The sequence below is a fragment of the Equus asinus genome, chromosome 2 (assembly GCF_041296235.1).
Source record: "Equus asinus isolate D_3611 breed Donkey chromosome 2, EquAss-T2T_v2, whole genome shotgun sequence".
In the NCBI taxonomy this organism is placed as follows: Eukaryota; Metazoa; Chordata; class Mammalia; order Perissodactyla; family Equidae; genus Equus; species Equus asinus.
This window is the reverse complement of record NC_091791.1, coordinates 111,506,922-111,529,708: the sequence shown is the minus strand read 5'-3', so window position 1 is coordinate 111,529,708 and position 22,787 is coordinate 111,506,922. Positions and strand designations below refer to the sequence as shown.

Below are 22,787 nucleotides of genomic sequence, written 5' to 3'. Positions count from 1 at the left end.
GAGTGAAGAAAAACAACCACCTGGCCCATCCTTGCAAGTCTCTTAATTACACATAGAAATGATCCCCAAATGCTCTGCCTTCTGCCCTGCCACCACACTGGGCTGCCAGTACTTTTCTGTCTCTGAAATGCAAGGGACAATACAGTAATGCTTCAAAGAGGACATCCTAGGGTGTAAAGCAACCTCTTTTCCTGGCCGAGGATAACAGTCAACTCAGCTGTGATCAGTCCCTTTCCTGGAGACCCCTGCATCACTTTCAGATCTCTTAGCTGATAAGACAAGGAGGTGCCTCCTGGGCAAGGATGGTGAGACCAGAATGTCTTTTAGTTGGACAGTGCTGTTTTCAAGAATACAGACTTTATAAAAACCCCCTCTGTTTAAGAGAAGGCAAGATATTCACTGAATTCCTGGAGAAATGTAGGAAAGCCTCATTAGGACTAAGCAGGCGTTGGTGGAAACCATAAAAATAATAAAAACATAATAATATGGCTAGGGTTTTGTAAGGATACATTTTAAAATAAGATTCCTCAGGAGAGTGTGTTTACAAGTCTGTGAAATGAAGTTTACATCTCAATATTTAATTACATCAGGTTGCATTAGTGCTGGCCTAGTTAGGAATCCATGTTCATAAATCATCTGAATAAAAAGGCTTTGATTTCTGCTGAAGCAACATATCCTGTTTAAGCTTTTTTCTGTAAACATAAAAATGCCTGATTTTTCAATTCAGGAAACAGAAACCTAATTTTACTATTAATTTTTAAAACTGGCTTTGAAAGTCCCCAGAGATTACAAAATAGGTATATATTTTAGAGCAAACTACAAGCAAAGCCTGATAAGCCAACTGGTATTGACGCCTTTTTTATTGGGCTGTAGACATTGTAATTCATAATGCCAACTGTGGGAAAAGAGTGAGAGGTACATTGAGCAGGTCAGACGAGCCGCAGTGTGAAAGGGTTTAGTGGGCGTGAGTTCACTGACCAACAGGTGTTTACCGCATACCTCGCTGTTCTGGAAGAGGAGGGCCCGATAACCCAGGAGCTCGTCACTCTGCCCTGATAACCGGAGTGGATCCTCCACCTGCCAGGGCTCTTTTGTGTACTGAACATTTAAAAAAATTTTTAAGTGTGTTTAAAATATTTATTCATTGAAGATGCAACGTTTTAGCTACACAATGTTATATAATTGAGGATTTTGGTATGATAACCATTAAGCATTTTGAAGAACACTGATAGGGTAATCCACTTAAAATGAACCCCTTTTACACTACATCGTAAGAAGGCCTATGACCGAAAGGGTATCCTGAATTTTAAAATTTACCATTAACCAAATCAGATTATTGATGTAAACGTACCTGAAGACTATATTTTCCAAGTAACTCACTTTGTTTGGGCATCACTATAATGGCCTGAAACATTTCTATACCTAGTATAACTTGCTCAAGAAAACACATACATAATAGCTTTAGAATTTTCTGCAAAGGTCTGGACACAATTCAAATACACATCATGTAGGCAAATTTTCTCCAGTCTACAACACTCCTTTATAAGATTACAAGGTTAAGAATGACATCTGTGAATCCAGTACTAAATTTTGATAATGGACAGCACCAGGGGAGCCAAATTATAAGTTCCATTTCTCATCACTTCAGCTGGGTGCTGCACCAAGGATTAGGGTTGAGACTGCCCAAAAGTTGCCTGCCCAGCTCACTGCTGGTGGTCCACACACATTGTTTATAATAGATGCAGAGATAATGCTTGCATTCTAAGTGTCTTCGTAAAAATATCTCAGTGAGAATCCTGAATATCAGGTAAGCACATTTCATAGCTCCACTCTAAGACAGACGATTGTAGAGGGTGAAATAGAGAGATGTTGCAATATATTTACTTAATGTTACTTAAATGACGGGCAGCAGCCACTTAGGCCTGAATCACACTTGTCAAGTTTCATGCCACATTGTTCACCTGCCAACTCACATACATGTAGAGGTTATGCTAAAACTTCGATTACTCCAAAGCATGAAAGAAGTATTATATTTTGATATAGTTCTTCAGTTCCTATTACACTACAAGCCTTTGAAATGTTAAGGCTGAACAGGCCAAGTTATAAAAGGGACAAGAGGCAGTGAGAACAGTGGAAATACAGTTGGAACACATGGTAATGTTCTGCCTTCACCATTCTACGTGGAGAGTCTGCTTTCTGGGCGGCAGGTGGTGTGACTGTGAAAAGATCACACATTTGTCAGTAACTATGTAGGATTTTTAGCACTGTTAAGAGCTAGCACTACAGATTTAGGGCAGCTAATAAGATTCCATAAACCAAATTTCTGACAAGTCTGAAATTTTCTGAACATTTTTCTACCAAGTAAACTTTTTTGGTTCCCCTTTTAAAAAGTCCTGCCTTAGAGAAAGCTCTGTATAAGTGAAATGTTAAAAAACTAAAAAAGAATCACTTCACAGCAACCCGATGAGCATCTGGCAGAAGAGCAACGTTAAAATGCCCTCCTTTCAAAGGAAGAGCGAACGTGTGACCCTCCGTGAAGGGCGTCTCTGCTGTCAGAGGTAAGCTCAGACTGTCTATTTACGGTCTTTTTGCAAAAGTCCAAGGCTGGATTTGGGCCTGCTTTTCTTGTATTTCCACAGTGAAATGTGGACAACAGTGTGTTAAATATATAAGAAATCTAGGGTCAAAATTAAGAAAAGCGAATGCACCAGGTGTTTTTATCTCTGTGCACAGGCAGTCCTTAGAATCACCCCGCTGAAAACTAGTAGCAGAAGGAGCTGAAGCCTGGTGTCCACGCGTAACAAAAATAGTGCAAAGTCAATGTAAATTTAATCATAAACCCATCTAACAGGAAAAACTGGAGGTCATATTTTGATGTTTTTTTCCTCACCCTTTCTCATTAGCCAGAAAATATTTAAATCTAGAAAGAAAAGGATCAGATTTTTTAAAGTCTCAAATATTCCTCAAACTTTTCTTATATATAAAAATCTTACCAGGAAATAAAAAATTTCAAAAATTACTTTTCTGTAAATAGTGTTTCAAAATGAGTGTATCCTATTCATAATCTACACTTTATTTTAATTTTTAAAACCTCTCACAAAAGTCTCTTAACATGTTGCAAACTTATAAAGGTTATAAGTTTTATAACTTATAAGGTGATAAGGTTGTAGCTTTCCAGGGGGTGTGTGCTAGGACCCCTGTGGAGCGTCCGCCGGAGTCTAACTTCGCTGCGCACTCAGGTGCTGCCTCTGCTATTCAATACCACTGAGGCCGGGGGTTGCTGAAATTCATTAAAAACGTGGAGGATACCCTCCGGGGGAAATAACTCTCTGGAAAAAGAGGGAGAGGAGAAGATTAGAAGTATCATTGAAGGTAGGTGTGTTCAAAAGTTAATTTGGCTATCTTATCAAATTATAGCTCTTCAGGGAACTGAAACTTGCTTTAAATTAGATTTGGGAAGGCACACAAACTGAACAGTCTGTGTATGAGACACACTCACAAAAAAGAAAAACACAGAAGCAGAGTCCTTAATTTTGGGGAGGATATATTCCAACTCGGGGGAAGGGTGAAGCTGCTTTAGCCCTGAAGCTCACTCATGACATTTCCAGAGTGTTCTGCAGTCCCCGTGTTTGAGAGGACTGGACGGAAGGTCTGCTCCACCTGGCTGGATTCTCCTGTCCCTTGGTCGCACAGTGTGTGATATGCAGGCGACTGCGTGTCAAGCTGGCAACACTCCCGAGGCTCTGGAGTGTTTATCAACTCAGTAGGTCAAAAGTCTGCAGACACTGAGTGGAGCAGCAGTAAGCCACGAAACTAACAGCTGTCTTCCTGGAAGGGAAAAGGGAGAGAAGAGCACTGTGAGTTCAAGATTGAAGTCTCAGGATTCCTTCCATTAGACACAGTCTTTCTCTTTGTTAAAATAAAGGATTAGGCATGGTCAACAAAGTACACAACAGAAATGTACATTTCCTTTTAAAACCGAGTGCTGGAATCAGCTGAGGTATGTGTGTGCTCATTTTATTAGCAATTTTCAAATGATATAATATGCCTAAGTTAGCAGCTAGGGAAAAATAAGCCTTTTCCATGTTATGGTCTGAATTCTGTTTAGTAGGACCAACGGTGCAATGATATAATTTGAAATAAGAGCATAAAAATCATGTAACAGAAAACATCATCAATTTAGCTAGAACACACATATTGAAAAACTTAAAAAGCAGAAATTTTAAGAAATTTATCCTACAAATATCTTGACACCGATTGCTTATAGAGGTAATTTCAGAACCTGAATACAAGTTTGAGGGTCTTCTCCCCACACAGCAGAGGAACCCCTTCTCAAACTACTGCCCGGCAGTTTTCCACCGCGGTCATGAGCCCAGAATCACTCTGGACAGCTCCAGCTGTCAGATGCTTTGTTTTTCCACCGGAAGAGCTATCCTCTACCGTTGGTTTCACAAGACCCCCTGTGCCGTCTGTTTTCTATTTCCCCACCCCGTAGTCCAGTCTTTGCCTTTCTCTGTAGCCCAGGCAGCTGACCTCTACAGACCCTACCCCAGGGCTGCCTGATCCTTGGCTTCTGGCTGGATTAGGCCAGTGGGAGGCACAGCAGGAAGATGAAGGGCAGGAATAGAGAAAAGGTGAATATCTTTTCCTTTATCTTTTTTTTAAAAGTCTAGTTAATTGAGGTATATTTACATATAAACATACAATAAAATTCATGCATTTTAAGTATACAGTTGAATGAGTTTTGAAAAATAACAATTATTTAATACCACAATTAAGATGTAAAATATTTCCCTTATCCCAAAAACATCCTTGTGTCCATCTGTAGCCAATCCCCCCATCTCCCACTGAGTATCTGGTAACCAGGGACCATTTTGTTACTTTGTGGGCTTTGATTATTTTCCCCTGGGCCCTGACAATCTTCCAAAAGAAGCTTTGCCATCATTTCATCTTGACTGACAAAGGACCTCAAGGCAAGAGCTAGACCTACCTCTCTGGGTTCTCTTGTCTTAGATTTGGACCAATCCTGGATTCCCATACCAACCAGCTTCCAGCTAGGTCTGGCTGATAGGAGGATAAAGCTCCCATGGGTGGCCCATCCTGTGTGGCTCCACTTCTCACTAGGCTCCAATAACACTTTTCAACACTCACCCAGGCAGTTGACAGCTCTGCCTTAGCCTTCACTTCCTGTTTGCACAGAGCCTCAAAATCAACCAGGGGTGAGAACCAGGGCCTTCTTGGGTCTTTTCTGAGCATGCTCACATCTCTATGCATGCACATGGCCTTACAGACTCCCAGGAATATGTTAGTGATTTTCAAAACCCCATGGAAATCTAATTCCCCTAGTTTTCCTTTTCAGCTTTATGATTAGTCAGTTGTTTGCCCCAACAGTTATCCACTGCCTCAGGCAGCTGTGAAGTTAAGCAGTTGTCTGTAATTGTTTTGATAATTTTTGACAAATACCCTCAGAGAAGGTTTTTTGCACTGGTGAGCTCTGACTGAGGTCAAATAAAGACAGGCTTGCGAGTGAGGTCTTTCAGTGAACCACCAAACAGGACAGATGACAGTGCTCTGGCAATGGGCCTCTGAAGAAGCTCCAACTCTTCTACCCCTTTCCAGTTGCTGCCAGGCTGCTGGTGTTAACTGTGATCGCAGATTCTTGGCTTTCAAGGTTAAGACTAGAAGATGAGACTATAATAAGTTAAAATTTCACAAAGCTCTCTATTCTTACTGAGATTCAGCCACTTTTCTTGGATGAATGCACTTCAGATTGCTGTAAGCCCTTTGTTAATTTCCAGAGTTCTAAAAAATTTGATTCCGACAATTTTTGCCTGTTTTCTCATTGCTTTTATGGGAAGGCTGAGTATTTCTACACCACTCCATCTCTCTTCTCTGACTAGAGCTCCCATGGGCAGGCCCTCTCTGACAGCTCTAGTTCTCAGCAGCCTCCAGATCCCCCTTTGTCTTTCAGGCCTAAGGGCTAAGGATGATAAAGCTTCCCACTGTTGTAAGTTCCCAGGTGATTTATCAGCCTTGTGGGTGCTCTGAACCCTGCCTAAACTTCTGTAAATAGTGCCTCTCCATTAATTTCTCTTCAAAATCCCAGCTTATACATGTTTTCTAGCCAGTATTCCAACTGATTTAATATGCGTTACAAGTCGGGGCCTAAGGAAACAGTACATCAGACTGTTTCTGGGATTGGGTTGGTGAGTGCATGAATGGGCTCCTTGCTACGGAAAAATAAGACACTGCTAATCTGTAGTATGAATGGCATCATGATTACTAGAAGTATCACTTAAACAGACTGCCAATGAGGGTAAGGCGCTGGGAGATCAAGTGGCTGTGGCACTTGATTGCTAGGGCATCACGGTGAATTCAAAGATTACGGAGTGAGATGGCTTCTTCTGAGTGCTGAAGAGACCCTCCATCCCTCCAAAAAAAGATAAGCTTAGTGCCTTGAACTCTCAACTCAAGGCATAAGTAGAGAATCAGAAAGTTTCTACGGTGGCATTAAAGGAATTCTTATTTTATGAAGCTTATTCTATGGAGCTCATTCATGCCTAAGGCCTGAATGTACAGGCTGCAGAATCACATACCAGGGAAAGGTATATTTACGCTAAGTCTCTTATGCTAAGGTAAAGGTGCTGGTTGGGAAAGGGTGGGAATTTGAGACTCGAAATTGAAACTTATGCAGACACAAAGCTAAGAACTTTGAACCTCTAATATCTCTAAATGTTTCTTCACATCAGAAACAGCCCTTCTTACCTTGTAAGAAAACATTCCCTTACATAAAAATATTTCACTGACTTCATCTATAGTAGTTACCTAAAAATGAAATGCCTATTCTCTTCAGTACCCACCACTAACAATACTCACTACCTCTAGGGCCAAAAAGAGAGTAAAACCCCAGCACGATCAAGAGAGTTAATTGCAAGGGCTTCTCCTGGGAGAGAAAACGTACATGAAGAAGTTGTAGGATCTTGCCAAATTTTATCAGCAGGAACCTGGAGAGCAAGCATAGAAATGGATTCTAAGTACATGAGCCAGCGAGAATAAATCTAAGGTTGGATCAGGCTAACAAGGGTGCTTCACATAGGCCTCGTGATTTATTGTGTTAGCTTGAGCACCTGGAATGGTTAACATAAGTCTTGACTCATAGACGCCTACAGTCAATGAGACAGAGATGCTGGAACTGCCACTGCATAGTCTAGAGGGAGATCAAAGGCTTAGAGAAATGGGAACATTGAAGTGGATCCAATGTGGTGCAACCTGCTCAGCCACCCCCCAAAAACCACTGGAAGGGTCAGAAAGACATTCCCTTCACGAAGACATTAGAATATATATTGGTAAGGAAATACAAACTGGAAGTACCAAGCACACTTGATACTTAATATGACACATGCCTATGAGAGGTGACAGAGAAATCCAACTGGATTTTGGAGGAAAAATATATTTGGGTGGGGACTTTCTGTTCTGCCAAGATGGAGTAGCACCATTCCTCCCAGGTCCTTCCTCTTACAACTAAAATATCCTGGTCACAACACAACAAACAAGCATAGGAAGATTCTGAAAGATGGAATGAAGGTGGACAGCCTGGGGACCTGGGCACCTGGGGACCAGAGGAGCAACACAGCAGTGCTAAGTTCCCTAGGTTTCCTTATTGCTTTCCACATATCTCAGATAGGAGGCTGTGGAAGCCTTGAACCCAGGACCACCAACAGGCACAGACAAAAAAAAAATCTCCAAGAAAAGCCTGTTCCCCTTAGCCAAAGAACTGGGAAAGAGAGATCTATAGAGACAGAAAGTAAATAAGTAGTTGCTTAGGGCTAAGTATAGGGGAATAGCGAGGTGTCAAAGGGCACACGGTTTCTTTTAGGGTGAGAAAAATGTTCTAAAATTGATGTGGTGATGGTTGCACATATCTGTGAATACATTAAAAGCCACTGAATTGTATACTTTCAACAGGTGAATTGTATGTTATGTGGATTAACTCAATAAAGCTGTTACAAAAATAATAGTGCCAAAAGGAGAAACAGATAAATCCACAATTAGATGAGGGACTTCAATACCCCACTCTTAGCAATGGATAGAACCATTAGACAGAAAATCAGCAAAGGTCTGGAAGAAGGGAACAAGCCAATGAACTAAACAATCTCACTGACACACACAGAACACTCCACCCAACAACAGCAGAACACATTTTTTTTTTTTCAAATGCCCATGGACCATTCAACAAGATAGACTATATCCTGGGCTAAAACAAACCTCAACAGATTTGAAAAAATTGAAATTACACAGAGGATATGTTCGGTTTCATCTCTGACACAGAAAGAACCTAAATGTCATCACTTCTGTTCTTATAAGAACAAGCTGAACAAAGTGAAAATTGACAAGTTTTCTTCCACCCACCAGAGAACTGAGATTGTAGGGCCAAGTGCAACCCCAAATCTGGACAGACAGTGAATCCAGAGAGTCAGAGTCGAGATTTGCTTACCTGGACAGAAGATGCTAGAATTGCTGGAGGCTGAGTGTAGATTAGCTTGAGGGTGACATAGGCCTGGGGCTGCAATCTTAGGGTAGCCCCCACACAGAGGGTTATGGTGAAAAGCCAAAAATGATCCTCCTGCAGCTCAGTCAGGAGGAGAGAAAGAGTTGCTATAGTGCAACGTGTCCACAGCACGCTCTGAAACAAAGAACTGATCTCCAGGGGAAACCACTGTCAGAGCTGGAGACTTCAACACCCCCATTAAGTAATATATAGATCAAGAAAGCAGAAAATCAGACAGAATATAGTTGAACTCAACAACATCATTATGAACTGGACCTAATTCACATTTATAGACACTCCATCCAACAACAGAAATATACACATTCTTCTCAAGCTCACGTGTAACATTCACCAAGACAGAACACATAAAAGGACATAAAACCACACCATAAAAATTTAAAGGAAAAGAAATCATACAAACTATGTTCTCAGACCAAAACGGAATTAAATTAGAAATCAATAACAGAAAGATAGCTGCAAAATCCCCAAACATTTGGAAATTAAACAATTAAATTCTAAGTAATACACAGATGAAAGAACAGGTCTCCAGAGAAATTAAAATATTTTGAACTGAATGAAAATGAAATACAACTGATCAAAAAATTATGAGATGCAGCAAAAGCAGTACTACAGGGAAATTAATAGCACTAAACACATGTATTAGAAAAGAAGAAAGCTCTAAAATCAACAATCTACGCTTCTACCAGGAAGTTAGAGAATGAAGAGCAATTTAAGTCTAAAGCAAGTAAAAATCATAAAGCATGTTCTCTGTCCATAATGGAATCAAACTAGAAATCAGTAACAGAAAGACAACGGGAAAATCTCCAAACATGGAAATTAAACAACACAATTCTTTGACCTTCTTTGACCCGTGGGTCAAATGACTACTTTCTGAAGGGTTAAAGAGACAATCTCAAAGGATATAAAAAACTTACAAGAACTGAATGAAAATGAAAATACAATATATCAAAAGTTTTGAGACACAGTAAAGCAGCACTGACAGAAATATGTATAGCAATAAATGTTATGTTAGAAAAGAAGAAAGGTCTCAAATTAACAATCTAAGCTTCTACCCTAAAAACCTAAAAAGAAAAAGCAAAATAAATCCAAAACAAGCAGAAGGAAGGAAATAATAAAGAAGAGAAATCAATGAAGTTGAAAACTTCACTAGGCTTAAGAAGATCAATAAATTGATAAATCTTTAGCAAGACTGACACAATAAAAAGAGAAGACACAAATTAACATAAGAAACGGAACAGATGCTATCACTCAGATCCGGTAGCCATTAAAAAGACATAAGGGAATACTGTGAACAACTTCACACTCATAAATTTGGAAACTGAGAAGAAATAGATGAACTCCTTGAAACTACAAACTACCAAAACTCAACCAAGATGAAACAGCCAACCTGAACCGTCCTATAACTATTAAAGAAATTGAATCTGTAATTAGAAAAGAAATTTCTAGGTCCAGATGGTTTCACTGGAGAATTCTACCAAACATTTAAAGAAGAACTAAGGAATTTTTACAGTCTCTTTCAGAAAAACAGAAGAGAAGGAACACTTCCCAACTAACTTTATGAGGCCAGTATTACTCTGATTCTAAAGCCAGACAGAGTACAAACCCAGAAAACTACAGACCAATATCTCTCAGGAACATAGATACAAAAACCCCCAACAAAATATTAACAAATTAAATACAGAAATGTAGAAAAAGAACTATACATCATGATCAAGTGGGAGTTATTCTGGGAATGTAAGGCTGGTTCAATATTTGAAAATTGATGTCATCCACCATATCAACAGGTTAATGAAGAAAAATTTGTATATCAATGGACTCAGAAAAAGCACTGACAAAATACATCCATTCATGATAAAAACTCTCAGTAAAGTAGGAACAGATGGCATTTTTCTCAATTTGATAATAAAATCTACAAAAAACCTATTGCTAACACCATACTTTACAGTGATGTCTACTTTCACCACCTTAGTTAACACAGCTCTGGAAGTTCTAATAATGCAGTAAGGCAAGAAAAAGAAATAAAAGGCATACAGATTGGAAGGGAAGAAATAAAACTATTTCTACTTTCAGATGGCATGACATGATTGTCTACACAGAAAATGCTAAGGAATCTACAGAAAATAGTCCTAGACTCTTAAGCAAGTGCAGCAAGGTTGCATATACAAAAATCAATCACATTTCTATATACTAACAATGAACACATAGAGATTGAAATTTAAAAATAAAATGTCATTTATAATCACACAAAGAAAGGGAAATACTTGGGTATAAACTTAACAAAACATTGAAGGATCTATATGCTGAAAATTATTAAATGCTAATGAAGGAAAGAAAAGAATACCTAAATGAATGGAGACAAATACTGTGCTCAGGCCTGGAACACTCAACAGAGTAAAGATGTCAATTCTCTCCAAATTCATCTACAGATTGAGCGCAATTCTTATCAAAATCCAGCATAAGGTTTTTTGGAGACAAAGATAAGCTTATTTTAAAATTTATATGGAAAAGCAGAGGCCCTAGAATAGTTAAAACAATCTTGAAAGAGAAGCGTAAACGTGGAAGTATCACTTTCCCTGATATTAAGGCGTACTGTATAAGCACAGTAATCAGGCCCGTTCGGGACTGACTGAGAGAGTGTCCCAGATCAACAGAACGGGACAGAGAATGCAGGAGAACATTTTCATGACCTCGGGGTGGGTAAAGATTTCTTAGGACACAAAAAGCACTAACTATAAAATTAAAATGGATAAATCTGACTCGGTGAAAATTAAAACCTTCTGCTTTGCAAATTACACATAAAAAGTGAAAAGGCAAGTATCACTTTTGAGATTTTTCTTAACTCAGGAAATTATGCAAATTTAAAGTTATTAAATGTTTTGTATTACCTTATTTTTTTAAAAAATTAAAGTTTAGAGCCTTAGTTCAGATAATTTGCCACATCTGAATGTACACATTTGTATAAATCACAACTGAAATGAAACTCAGACACAAAATGATCTTAAATGGTAAGTGCATTTTTGAGGATCAGCTAACTAAACTCAATTCTCTCTGTTTTTTTAAAGATAATTATGTTAAGTAAAAATCATTCATGGAAGTGATACATTTCATAACACAACCACTGAATTTTTAAAAATAAAGGTTCTAAGCAAAAGAATTGAACTCCATACAGATGTGAGATTTTTATTCATTGAATCATAATGCCCACTGGATCATCACCAACTCCTTATGATGCTCAAGGGGGTAGGGTGGGTAACCTGGAGGTGTCATATTTGTGCTACAAAGAAATCCCAAGTCTGTGTACTTATTTACCTTTGGGAGATTCATACGACAATATATTGTATCTGCTTGTTGCATTAATGATCTAAGTTGTTATAAGTACACTAACAAGTCTACTGCCTTAAGAATGGATTTGTGTTGTTTAGGTTCTTTAAAATTTCAGAACTGTGGCAGCAGAGACATGATAGGTTTGGGGAGAAACTGTGAGCTAAGCAACAAACTCTACAGTTAGGAAAAAGATGCTGATAAATTCTACAAAGAACATCAGATATGACATTTGTTGCTTGAGAATCTCTAAGCACATTTATAGGCAAGGCAGAAAAAAGAGCATTTCCGTTTAGTTTTAAAATACAGAAATACCACTATTCTTAAAAAAAAACAAATCACAATGTTGTTGGCACATATTAGAGCCCAGGAAAATCATAAGAAATGTGGTATTTTCTTTGCAAACGTGTTTCCTGATTAGAAACAAAAAGCATATCCTTGACTCATACAGAAATTCAAGCCAGAAGAAAAATAATATTTGTTAGAGTTGATCAGATGAAATTCCAAGCCTTTGTACATATTAACTTATGGGAGAAGCATCTGGTAGCATATTGTATCTGCTTGTTACATTTATAACAACGGAGACTCTCTCTCACGGGAAGATTGTGTGTGCAGAACTAGAGGCTTGAATATTATGTACTTCTTACTCTACTTGATCGGTCCCTGCCGAGACTGTTAGGAGTGAGATACATATGGGAAAGGAAGTACCAGGTGGTTTGGTCATAGCTGAATCCCAGTACCTAGTACAGAATCTGGCACATAGCAGATGGTCAATACATAATTGATGAGTGATACAATGAGGAAGAAACAGTTAAGAACAATTTACTTCAATCTGTTGAAGAATATTTTACCTGCGCAAAATTTCATAAGTCACCTTAAGAGGGTGCCAATGAATAGGCTTCTGCTGAAAGAAGAAAAAAAAAAATTCCAAATACAAGTAAGCGAATAATGTCAGTATTACTGATGTTAATTGGTTTCATAGCAGAAAGTAATGCACACAAAAAGCATAGGTAAGAAAACGCCATAAGTGATTTAACAATAATAGAATTAGATAGAAGAGATTATTTAAAAGTAAACTGCCAGTGAGTGGGAGAAGGAAGTATGAGGTGTTCTGAAAGACAAAGGGACAGTTCTGTAAGCCCTCTGACAACAGGTCTCTATCCCAAGGCAAAATTGTAACCCAGACATCTGGTCCTCCCATGTAATCACTCTGGCCTAAAAGACAAGAGAGAATTCCTGAAAGAACCAATCTCCGTAAACATGAGCTTGAAAGCAGCTGACTGAAGCCCCGGTGCCATCACCCACAGCAGTGCCCTGCCTGCAGTAGATGCTCACTGATGGCTGCTGACTGACTGGGCAAGTGAAGAAACGAGGGGATAAGTTCTTCTGAGACATCTGGAAGTAACTCTAAGGGCAATTTTTACAGAATGAGAAAAAAATCCTAAATTTCACATGGAACCACAAAAGATCCCAAATAGCTAAACAAAGCTTGAGAAAGAACAAAGCTGGAGGCATCACACTTCCTGATTTCAAAATATATTCAAATACAAAAGCTACAGTAATCAAAACAGTATGGTATTGGCATAAAGACAGATATACAGACCAACGGGACAGAACAGAGAGCCCAGAAAGAAAGCCACACATGCACAGTCAACTGATTTTCCATAAAGAAGCCAAGAATACACAATTGGAGAAGGACAGTCTCTTCAAAAAACAGCACTGGGAAAACTGGATATCCACATGCAAAAGAACGAAATTGGACCCTATCCTAAACCATACACAAAAAATCAACTTAAAATGGATTATGAACTTAAAATAAGACCTGAAACTATAAAACTCCCAGAATAAAACATAGGAGAAAAGCTTCTTGACATTGGTATTGGCAATGATTTCTTGGATATGACACCAAAAACACAAGCAACCAAAGCAAAAATAAACAAATGGGATTATATCAAACTAAAAAGCTTCTATACAGCAAAGGAAACCATCAACAAAAGGAAAAGGCAACTTACGGAACGAGAGAAAACACTTGCAAGGGGTTTCCTTTGCAAATATTTGCAGGAAATATTTGATAAAGGGTTAATATCTAAAAAATATAAGGAACTCTTATAACTCAATAGGAAAAAACCAAATAATCTGATTTAAAAATGGGTAATGGGGGTGGCGCAGAGGTTAAGTTCGCACATTCCGCTTCAGCAGCCGGGGTTTGCCAGTTCAGATCCTGGGTGTGGACCTACGCACTGCTTGTCAAGCCATGCTGTGGCAGGCGTCCCACATGTAAAGTAGAGGAAGATGGGCATGGATGTTAGCTCAGGGTCAGTCTTCCTCAGCAAAAAAGAGGAGGATTGGCAGCAGATGTTAGCTCAGGGCTAATTTTCCTCAAAAAAAAAAAAAGGGTAATGTACTTAAACAGACACCTCACCAAAGAAGACAAACAAATGGTCAGCAGGTACATGAAAAGGTTCTCTACATCATTAATCATCAGCGAAATACAAATCAAAACCACAATGAGGTATCACCTCACACCTGTTAGGATGGCTATTATAAAACATAAAAGAAACTAAAAAGACTAAAAATAACAAGTGTTGGCAAGGATGTAGAGAAATTAGAATCCTTGTACACTGCTGGTGGGAATGTGAAATGGTGCAATCACTATGGAAAACAGTATGGCGGTTCCTCAAAAAACTAAAAATAGAACTATCATATGATCCAGCAATTCCACTTCTGAGTATATATCCAAAAGAACTGAAATCAGGATCTCAAAGAGATACCTGCGCTCCCCTGTTCGTTGCAGCATTATTCACAATATCCGAGATATGGAAACAACCTAAAAGTCCATCGACAGATGAACGGACAAAGAAAATATTCTATATACGCACAATGGAATATTATTCAGCCTTAAGAACTAAGGATATCCTGCCATATGAAACAACATGGATGAACCTGGAAGACATTATGCTAAGCGAAATAAGCCAGTTACAGAAGGACAAATACTGCTTGATTCCACTTACATGAGCTATCTAAAATAGTCAAACTCATAGAAGCAGAGAGTAGAATGGTGGTTGCCGGGGGCTGGGGGAGGGAGAAATGGGAATTGTTGTTCAACGGGTATAGTTTCAAATTATGCAAGATGAGTAAGTTCTAGAGAGCTGCTGTACAATATAGTGCCTATAGTTAATATTGTATTGTGCACTTAAAAACTTGTTAAGACGGTAGATCTCATGTTTAAAGTTCTTACCACAATTTAAAAAAGAAAGAAATAGGGAGCACAAGTAATCAGATTCAATGGATCTTTAGTTAAGAAGTAAATGAAGAGATATTCTACTTTATCCTAAAATATTAACAAAAAACAGTCATTTCTAGTGGCAGTACTTTCATTTGATATGTTTTCCTTTTGCAGAATTGTACTTTCTAATTTTGCTTTGATGATAATGTATAAATTGAATAGATTTATTTTGCCCCTTCCAAAAAATAAAAATAAAAAAGAAACCACTGGTCTACTAATGTTTTAACAATTAAACATATTTTTAATTTCTAAAGCAATCTAGTTTGTTGTAAAAATTCAATACTACTCAAAGTAAACCATTGTTACTTTGGTGTGTGAGTCTTTGAGACTTTTCTATATATGTAAACAATTTAAACAATATTTATATTAAAAAAATACTACATATATATATATTCACCCCCACAATTGACAAAAATTGGATCACACTATGCAACCTGTTTAAGAACATTTTTAACTAAACTTAAAAAATTTTTACACAGGAATCTTTCTTTTTCTTTTTTAACCTGTATAGTTTACAGGTTAAAAAACAAAGGGTTTTTAAAAAATCCCTCTAGATATATTATTTTTTTCAAATTATTGTTTTGTGTATTTGTAAAAATACCTCCTCGCTGAAAACATTCAAACGATTCTATAGTATATAGAGTTGAAAATTAAAGTAGCCCCCGACTACCCTGTAACCCCACATTTCTCCCTCCCAAGACAACCACAGTTAAGAACTGGACCTACATCCTGCAGGACTTCTTAGCACAGACACACACATATATATATGTATCTGGTTCAGAATATCGGAGGTTATCTTTATTTTGTATTTATGAGTACCATTTCAAAATTTCTTCATGCTATATAGTGATCCGCTTAGTAGCTAATGGCAGCATAGTGTCTAAAACAGATTTGGAGCCAGCTTGCTGGGATTCAAATCCCAGCTCTGCTATGAGACACTGGCCTAGTTTCTAATCTTCCTGGGCCTCAGTTCCCTCCTCCCCCACCTCCTGTAATATGGAGATTACATCAGGTTGAACCACATGGAAGTGCTGAGGCCTATGATTCACATGATTCAATCTAATAACAGCACCTATCTTACAGTACCAAGAGAAGTAATACAGCTCAACTTCCAAGCTGGATCTCTTGACCCCTGAGGCCAGTGAGCTCTTTCCATTCTAGCCCAGGGCCTCATTGCACAAAAGCAGAGATGTCACCACACCAGCACCCGAGTGTACACTGTAGTATCCGTTCTGGCTAAAACTTAACCCAGCAATATGGGAAGAACCATTGGGATTCTGGGCCATTTGCAATTCTTGTCTCAAAATGCCCTAGTGATTTAAGTGAGATCTTTTGAATGTCCGTGATGGTTAATTTCATGTGTGAACTTGCCTAGGACATGGTGCCCATTTGTTTGGTCAAACACTAGTCTAGATGTTGCTGTGAAGGTATTTTTTAGATGTGATTAACACTTAAATCAGTAGACTTTGAGTAAAGCAGATTACTCTCCATAATGTGGGTGGGCCTCATCCAATCAGTTTAAGGCCTTAAGCAGCAAAGAAGTAGGACTTCTTCTTAAGACAGCAACATAGAAACCCTGCCTGGGTTTCCAGTCTACTGCCCTGTGGAATGTAGACTCAAAACTGCAACATCAACTCTTTTCTGAATTTCCAGCCTGCCAGTCTGCCTACGGTTCTGGACTTACTACCTCTCACAATCATGTGAGCTAAATCCTTAAAATCCACCAGTCCCTCTCTACCTATACTTATACATATAAGTTCTGTTTCTCTGGAGAACCCTAAGTAATACAGATTCAGCTACTGGGAAGTGAGATGCTGCTGTAACAAACACTTAAAAATCTAGAAGTGGCTTTGAAATTGGCTAATGGGTAGGGGCTACAAGAGCTCTGAGGTGGACGGCAGAAAAAGCCTAGATTGCCTTGAAGACACTGCTGGCTGAATTACAGACATTAGAGGAGATCTGGTGAGGGCTCACAAAGGAAAGAAGAGAGTTATCGAAAAAGCTTCTATGGTCTCAGACAACACATACTGTCATGAGGAGAATGTTGCTAGAAATACGAATATTAAAGGTGTTTCTGGTGAGGTCTCAGACAAAAATGAAGATCGTGTTATTCGAAACTGGAAGAAAGATAATCCTTGTATAAAGCACAGAAGACTTGACCAAAGTGTGTTCCGCAGGATGGAAAGTAGAAATCATAAGGCTGACCCCGGGTATTCAGCTGAGGAGAGTGTTGAAGGTATGGTCTGATTTCTCCTTGCCGCTTACAGTAAAATGTTGAGAGGAGGAAGATAAATTGAGGGGCTTGGTAGGCAAAAAAGAATCCGAACTTGAAGAATGGGAAATTTCTCAGCCTATCCATATTGTAAAAAATGAGAAAACATGCTCTGGAGAGTAACCAAGGGGTGTGGCTGGATAACCATTCATAAACAGAGTAGGCATGTGACTTGTGGACCAATCCACGATTTCAGCAGAAGCCTTGTCAGCTCGGACTGAAGGGGACAGAGTCGGGACATGATCAGGAAAGGCTGTCGGCTTCTGGGGATTCTGCAGGTAGGAAATGGGCAATAGAGCCATCAAGAAAAGGGAAGAATGACCTGGGAGATGAGGCCACCTCCTCAATTCTAGGGAGGCAACTTTCTTGGTTTTAGAGGGCAGAGCTCCACCCAGGGCTGAGGGGGTGGGGCCACCACCCCCGTGGGCCTACAGGACAGAGCATCTAGCCAAAGAGGATTATTCTCAAGTATTAAAATCTAATGGAATTATATACTGAATGCAGGGAAGTGGTCTGGTTTTATAGAATCACAGCTGGAGAGGAGTTTTGCCCTAGGACGAATTATACTGAGGTTTTACCCATACCTGATTTAAATGATATTTAAGATGAGGTTTTGACCTCATGAGTTGATGCTGGAATGAGTTAGGATTTTTGAGGTGTTGGGATGGGGTGAATTTATTTTGCATGTGAGAAGGACACGAATTTTTGGAGCCAGAGGGCAGATTGTTACAGGTTGAAGTATATCCCCCTAAATTCATACGTTGACGTCCTAACCTCCAATGTGGTGGTACTTGGAGATGAGCCTCTGGGAGATAATCAGGTTTAGATGAGGTCATGGGGATGGGGCCTGTATGATGGGATGAGCGTCCCTGTAAGAAGAGACAGGAGAGAACTTGTGGTCGAGTGTGCTCATGTTCTCTCTGCCATGTGAGGCAGCAAGAAGGCAGCCATCTTCAAACCAGGAAGAGCCCTCACCACGAACTGAGCATGAGCAACCCTGATTTCAGACTTCACGTTTCAGAACTGTGAGAAAATAAATTTCTGCTGTTTAAGCCGCCCACTCTACAGCATCTTATTATGGAGGCCGGAGCAGAGTAATAGAGTGATAGAGTGATCTTCTTTGGAAACAGGACCATTGCAGGTGTAATCAGTTAAGTTAGGAAGAGGTCATTACGGCCATAACGCAATATCACTGGTGTCCTTATAAGGAGGGGAAATTTGGACAGAGAGACAGACACACACAGAGAGAAGATGGTGTGAAGAGATGAAGGAAGAAGGCGGCCACCTACAAGACAAGGAGAGGGGCCTGGACAGACTCTCCCTCCCAGCCCTCAGAAAAACCAATGCTGCCAACATCTTGATTTCAGACTCCCAGCCTCAGAGCTGTGAGACAGCAGATTTCTGTTGTTTAAGGCCCCAGTTTTGTGGTATTTTGTTGCAGCATGCCTAGCAAACGAAGACAACATCCCTGAAAAACCTTGGGTAGCCCAGTTCATAGAACCAGGGAAATGTGGAACTTGGGAGACAAGCCAGACACATACTGTCACACTAATAAGTAATCCTCCAGGTTAATGTTCTCTGTTTTAATAAATGAACAATAAGTTTTGGGAAGGAAAACTTGCTCTGCCTATAATGTGTAAAAGTCATGAATATACTAGCCATTCTTCTCTGCCACAGATATTTGAAGGTTTGGGTATTTATTGTTTATGCAAAATACTGTAATTTCTTTTTACCTCACTCTGTATGAAATTTAGGTTGGAACTAACACTTGTATGGAACTTTGTATTTTAGAAGAGTATTCAACATGTTCTTTTAAAATAATGCCAGATGTCCACATTAATTTAGATATTGGCTGATACAATGTATTGTTTTATGACAAGCAATGTAAACTAAATTGAATATATTAGAAAGCTTAAAAATATTATCCAGGCCTTTTAGAGTTTCTGATATTAAAAACGTTGATTTTATTTTCAGCAATAAGCTGCTGAGATTCAAATATTTGGTTTTCAGTCACAAAAGAAAGCACTTTAAAGACTATGGTAGAAACTGAAGTCAATGCTTTTAATATAATCTCCATAGCAACACGGGAAGGAGCAAAGTCTGGTGGGCAAAATGAAAGCCACAAACTCTCATTTTCAGACCCTACCATTAACTCCCCACAGAAAGCCATGTTTATATCTTGACATTTCATCTTTGCTATAAACACAGCCACTTCTGGCTTTTGCTCAACAAAAAGACATTGCTTAAGTCCTATGTACTGAATGAATACTTTTATATTTATGTTCTGAAACAATATAAGATTATTCACACTGAATTTCTAGGTTGTGGCAGAGAAATAAGTTGCAGTAAATGCAAATATTGAATACGTTCCCCAAATTTTGTACAAAGATAACACAAAAATGACTTCATTTGAAAGATCTACTTTATTTTCACAAATTGCCATGATAAAAAGAAAGTTTATCTTTTTAAATAGGTATTTGGAATTTTATGAGCTACTAACAGAGCATCCTGACTATACTGAATTGTTGTCGTTTTCATATTTTCAGTAAGGAAACGTCTTCTATAGGAAACTGTATAATAACAATGCATAAGGATTTTACTATAGTTTAATGAATTAGTTAAGATTTTCCTATGATATCTCACTAATATGAAGATTATTTGCTAAAAATATACACAAAAAGAAGAAATTTAAAAAAGGCTTTGAGGGCTGGCCTGGTGGCATAGTGGTTAAATTCACATGCTCCACTTCAGTGGCCTGGGGTTCTTGAGTTTGGATCCAAGGCGTGGACCTACCCACCACTTCTCAAGCCCCGCTGTGGTGGCATCCCATATACAAAATAGAGGAAGACTGGCACAGATGTTAGCTGAGGGCCAATCTTCCTCAATCAAAAAGAGGAAGATTGGCAACAGATGTTAGGTCAGGGCCAATCTTTCTCACCAAAAAAAAAAAAAAGAGCCCTGAGCTATAAAAATAGATTTAACATAAATATTATTACATGACAGGCACCATCCTGGGCTCTTTACATGAATAGTCTCATTTAATCCTCACAATGACCTTATTAAATAGATATTATTATGCTCATTTTATTGATGAAAAGATGAAGCTCAGAGATGCTTAGTAATTTGCCCAAGGTCTACAAGTGGAGGAGTCAGAATCAGGGCCTGTGCACTTGACCCCTATGCACTACTGCTTCTCATAAATGTGTCTATTTCATTTGTTAATTTTATTCATGTCGTAATACACTCAGACGCTGACTCAGTCCTTGTAACTCTCATTTAAATGGAATTCCGCTAAATGTGTTCATCTGATCACACAGGATTAGAAGCAGCAAATGAGAAAGGCTGGGAGGAGGGCTTCTGTGAGCAGGCACAGTAAAGCAGGAAACATTAAAAATATAGAAAGTTGAAACAGGAACTGAAAGTATAGCAAAATAGGATTATTCAGGGTAAGAAAAAGATAAATGCAGTTTTGGAAGGGAGTGGGTAGAGAGTTGGAGAGGTAACGATCATGTGTTGAGCACCCGCTATGTGCCAGGTGTTTGCCTCCATTGCCTGCTAATCCTCACGCAGGCACCCCCAGCAGGCTGCTCTAGCCCCTGCTGCAGCCCAGGGAGGCTCAGCGCCCTGCCCACACTAGCTCTTGTTCTATAAATGTGATTACAAAGGAAACGCTTCTTGGCACTGAAGAGGGGTAACAAGTTATCTGGAAAATTTACTAACCTAAAATACCACAGTTGATGGATAAGTAAGGTATTATAGTACTTTTTTTCAACTTTGACAAATGTGAAGTTAGAAAATCCTAAATTTAGAAAATCTATAAGCTAAGGTTGTGCCAATGGGGGATTTTTCATTTGATGTCCTACTTTAAATTTTGCCTCGTATTCTTTTTTTAAACTACCAGTATGGTGGTTTTTACTTAGTGAACATTCTTAGCAAATTCAAGGCATTGCACCAAGAAATAGAGAGTGGCAAGAGAATGTCATTTGGAAGGGTTAGAAATTCCAAACAGAAACACACACACAGTCCAGCCACACACTTTTAGTTAGCAACGCCAATTAAATAGAGGGTTGGGTTCGTCCCATTATGTAACAAATATTTTGTTCTTACATTCCTTATTGCCTAAAGACTATTGTGAATAGGGGAACAGCAGGAAAACACTCCTGCAAAGAATGAGGGAGTCTAAATAATATATACAATAAAACTGCTGTGTATATGACCAAAAAAGTAATACAGGGAAGTTCAGTTTTCTTGTGATGCTGAAAATGTGCATTTGTTTCATTAGCTGTATCTCAGGAAGCACTCTATGTCCCTTTACAGCTGCTGACTTAACAAGACTTCCGTGCACGTCCTCTGCTCCTCCCTGTACTCCCCCCCGCCCCGTGTAAGCCCTCGTGCCCACTTCGGCATGATTACCCCTGGTGCAGCCCTGCCATCGGCGTCTCTCTCAAGGGAAAGAGCTTGGGGTAGACAATCGTAAACATGGGCTCGCTACACCGGTGACAGTGCCCCAGGGGGCAGTGCAGCAGCTCCAGAAGACTTCTGGGTAAGGAGATTGGAGACAGAAAGTTCAAATCTGGAACACAAGAGAAAATCATGCGTGAATGAAACATCATATTTCCTTAAACTAGGCTTCTTAAAATATTTCTCTCTGTTACCAAGTAAGTTCAGTTAGTTAAAAGTACTGCACGTTGAAAATTCTGTTATCCGATAGGCAGTGAATAAAAATGTAACTATTTGGAAAAGAAAGCTGTTTTTTACATTTTTGATAGTAAGAGAAAACCCAAATCTACTCTTTTAAGGATAACGGGAAGCTGTCCTGAGGTAAAGGAAGGAAAGAATAAGACCAAATATTACTTAAGAGCAAAGATCAAAAAGGCATTAATTTACCCAGAGAGGGTTTGTAAACTTCTAAAAGAGACAGAGAAGGACTGGCTGGGACAGAAGACTAAAACTGACTTTCATTAAGTTCTTTCTAAATCTATTGGGCGGTTAGTATCACTCAGGCTAAAGTTTCTATTTACTGAAAAGAATGAAAAGGGAAAACAAAGAAATAAAAGAAAATGAAAAATAATGAAACCAAGCTTTTCCTGGTCTCACTCCCATGAGCTGTCATTAATAAAAAACAGGATGCTTCCTTCCCAGCTTAGCTGAGCTACACAAAAGAAACACTTAGAGCAAAACATCCCAGGGGCCCAGGCAATCTTGAGCACAAATGTACACTGGGTTGCTACTGAAGGTAAACATCCAGTGGAGAGACAAATGGTCATAAGGAGGGGAAACTTAAAAATCATTGACTCATCTTTGGGAAGGAAATACAAGTTAACTTACCATCTTTGATA

General features: G+C 39.0%; 1 protein-coding gene across 6 annotated transcripts in view; it reads right to left on the bottom strand.

Annotated features, from left to right (window-relative positions):
* Positions 1-2,576: 2,576 nt before the first annotated feature.
* LRRC28 (leucine rich repeat containing 28) overlaps positions 2,577-22,787 on the bottom strand; it is a 161,747-nt gene continuing 141,536 nt past the window's right edge. For all 6 annotated transcript variants that reach the window (XM_044762689.2, XM_070496289.1, XM_044762684.2 and 3 more), the window contains 2 exons: positions 21,862-22,021; positions 2,577-3,828 (listed from right to left, as the gene is read on the bottom strand). In XM_044762689.2, the coding sequence (XP_044618624.1) occupies positions 3,756-3,828; positions 21,862-22,021 (233 nt within the window). In that variant the 3' untranslated portion in view covers positions 2,577-3,755. The remainder of the gene's footprint in view (positions 3,829-21,861; positions 22,022-22,787) is intronic.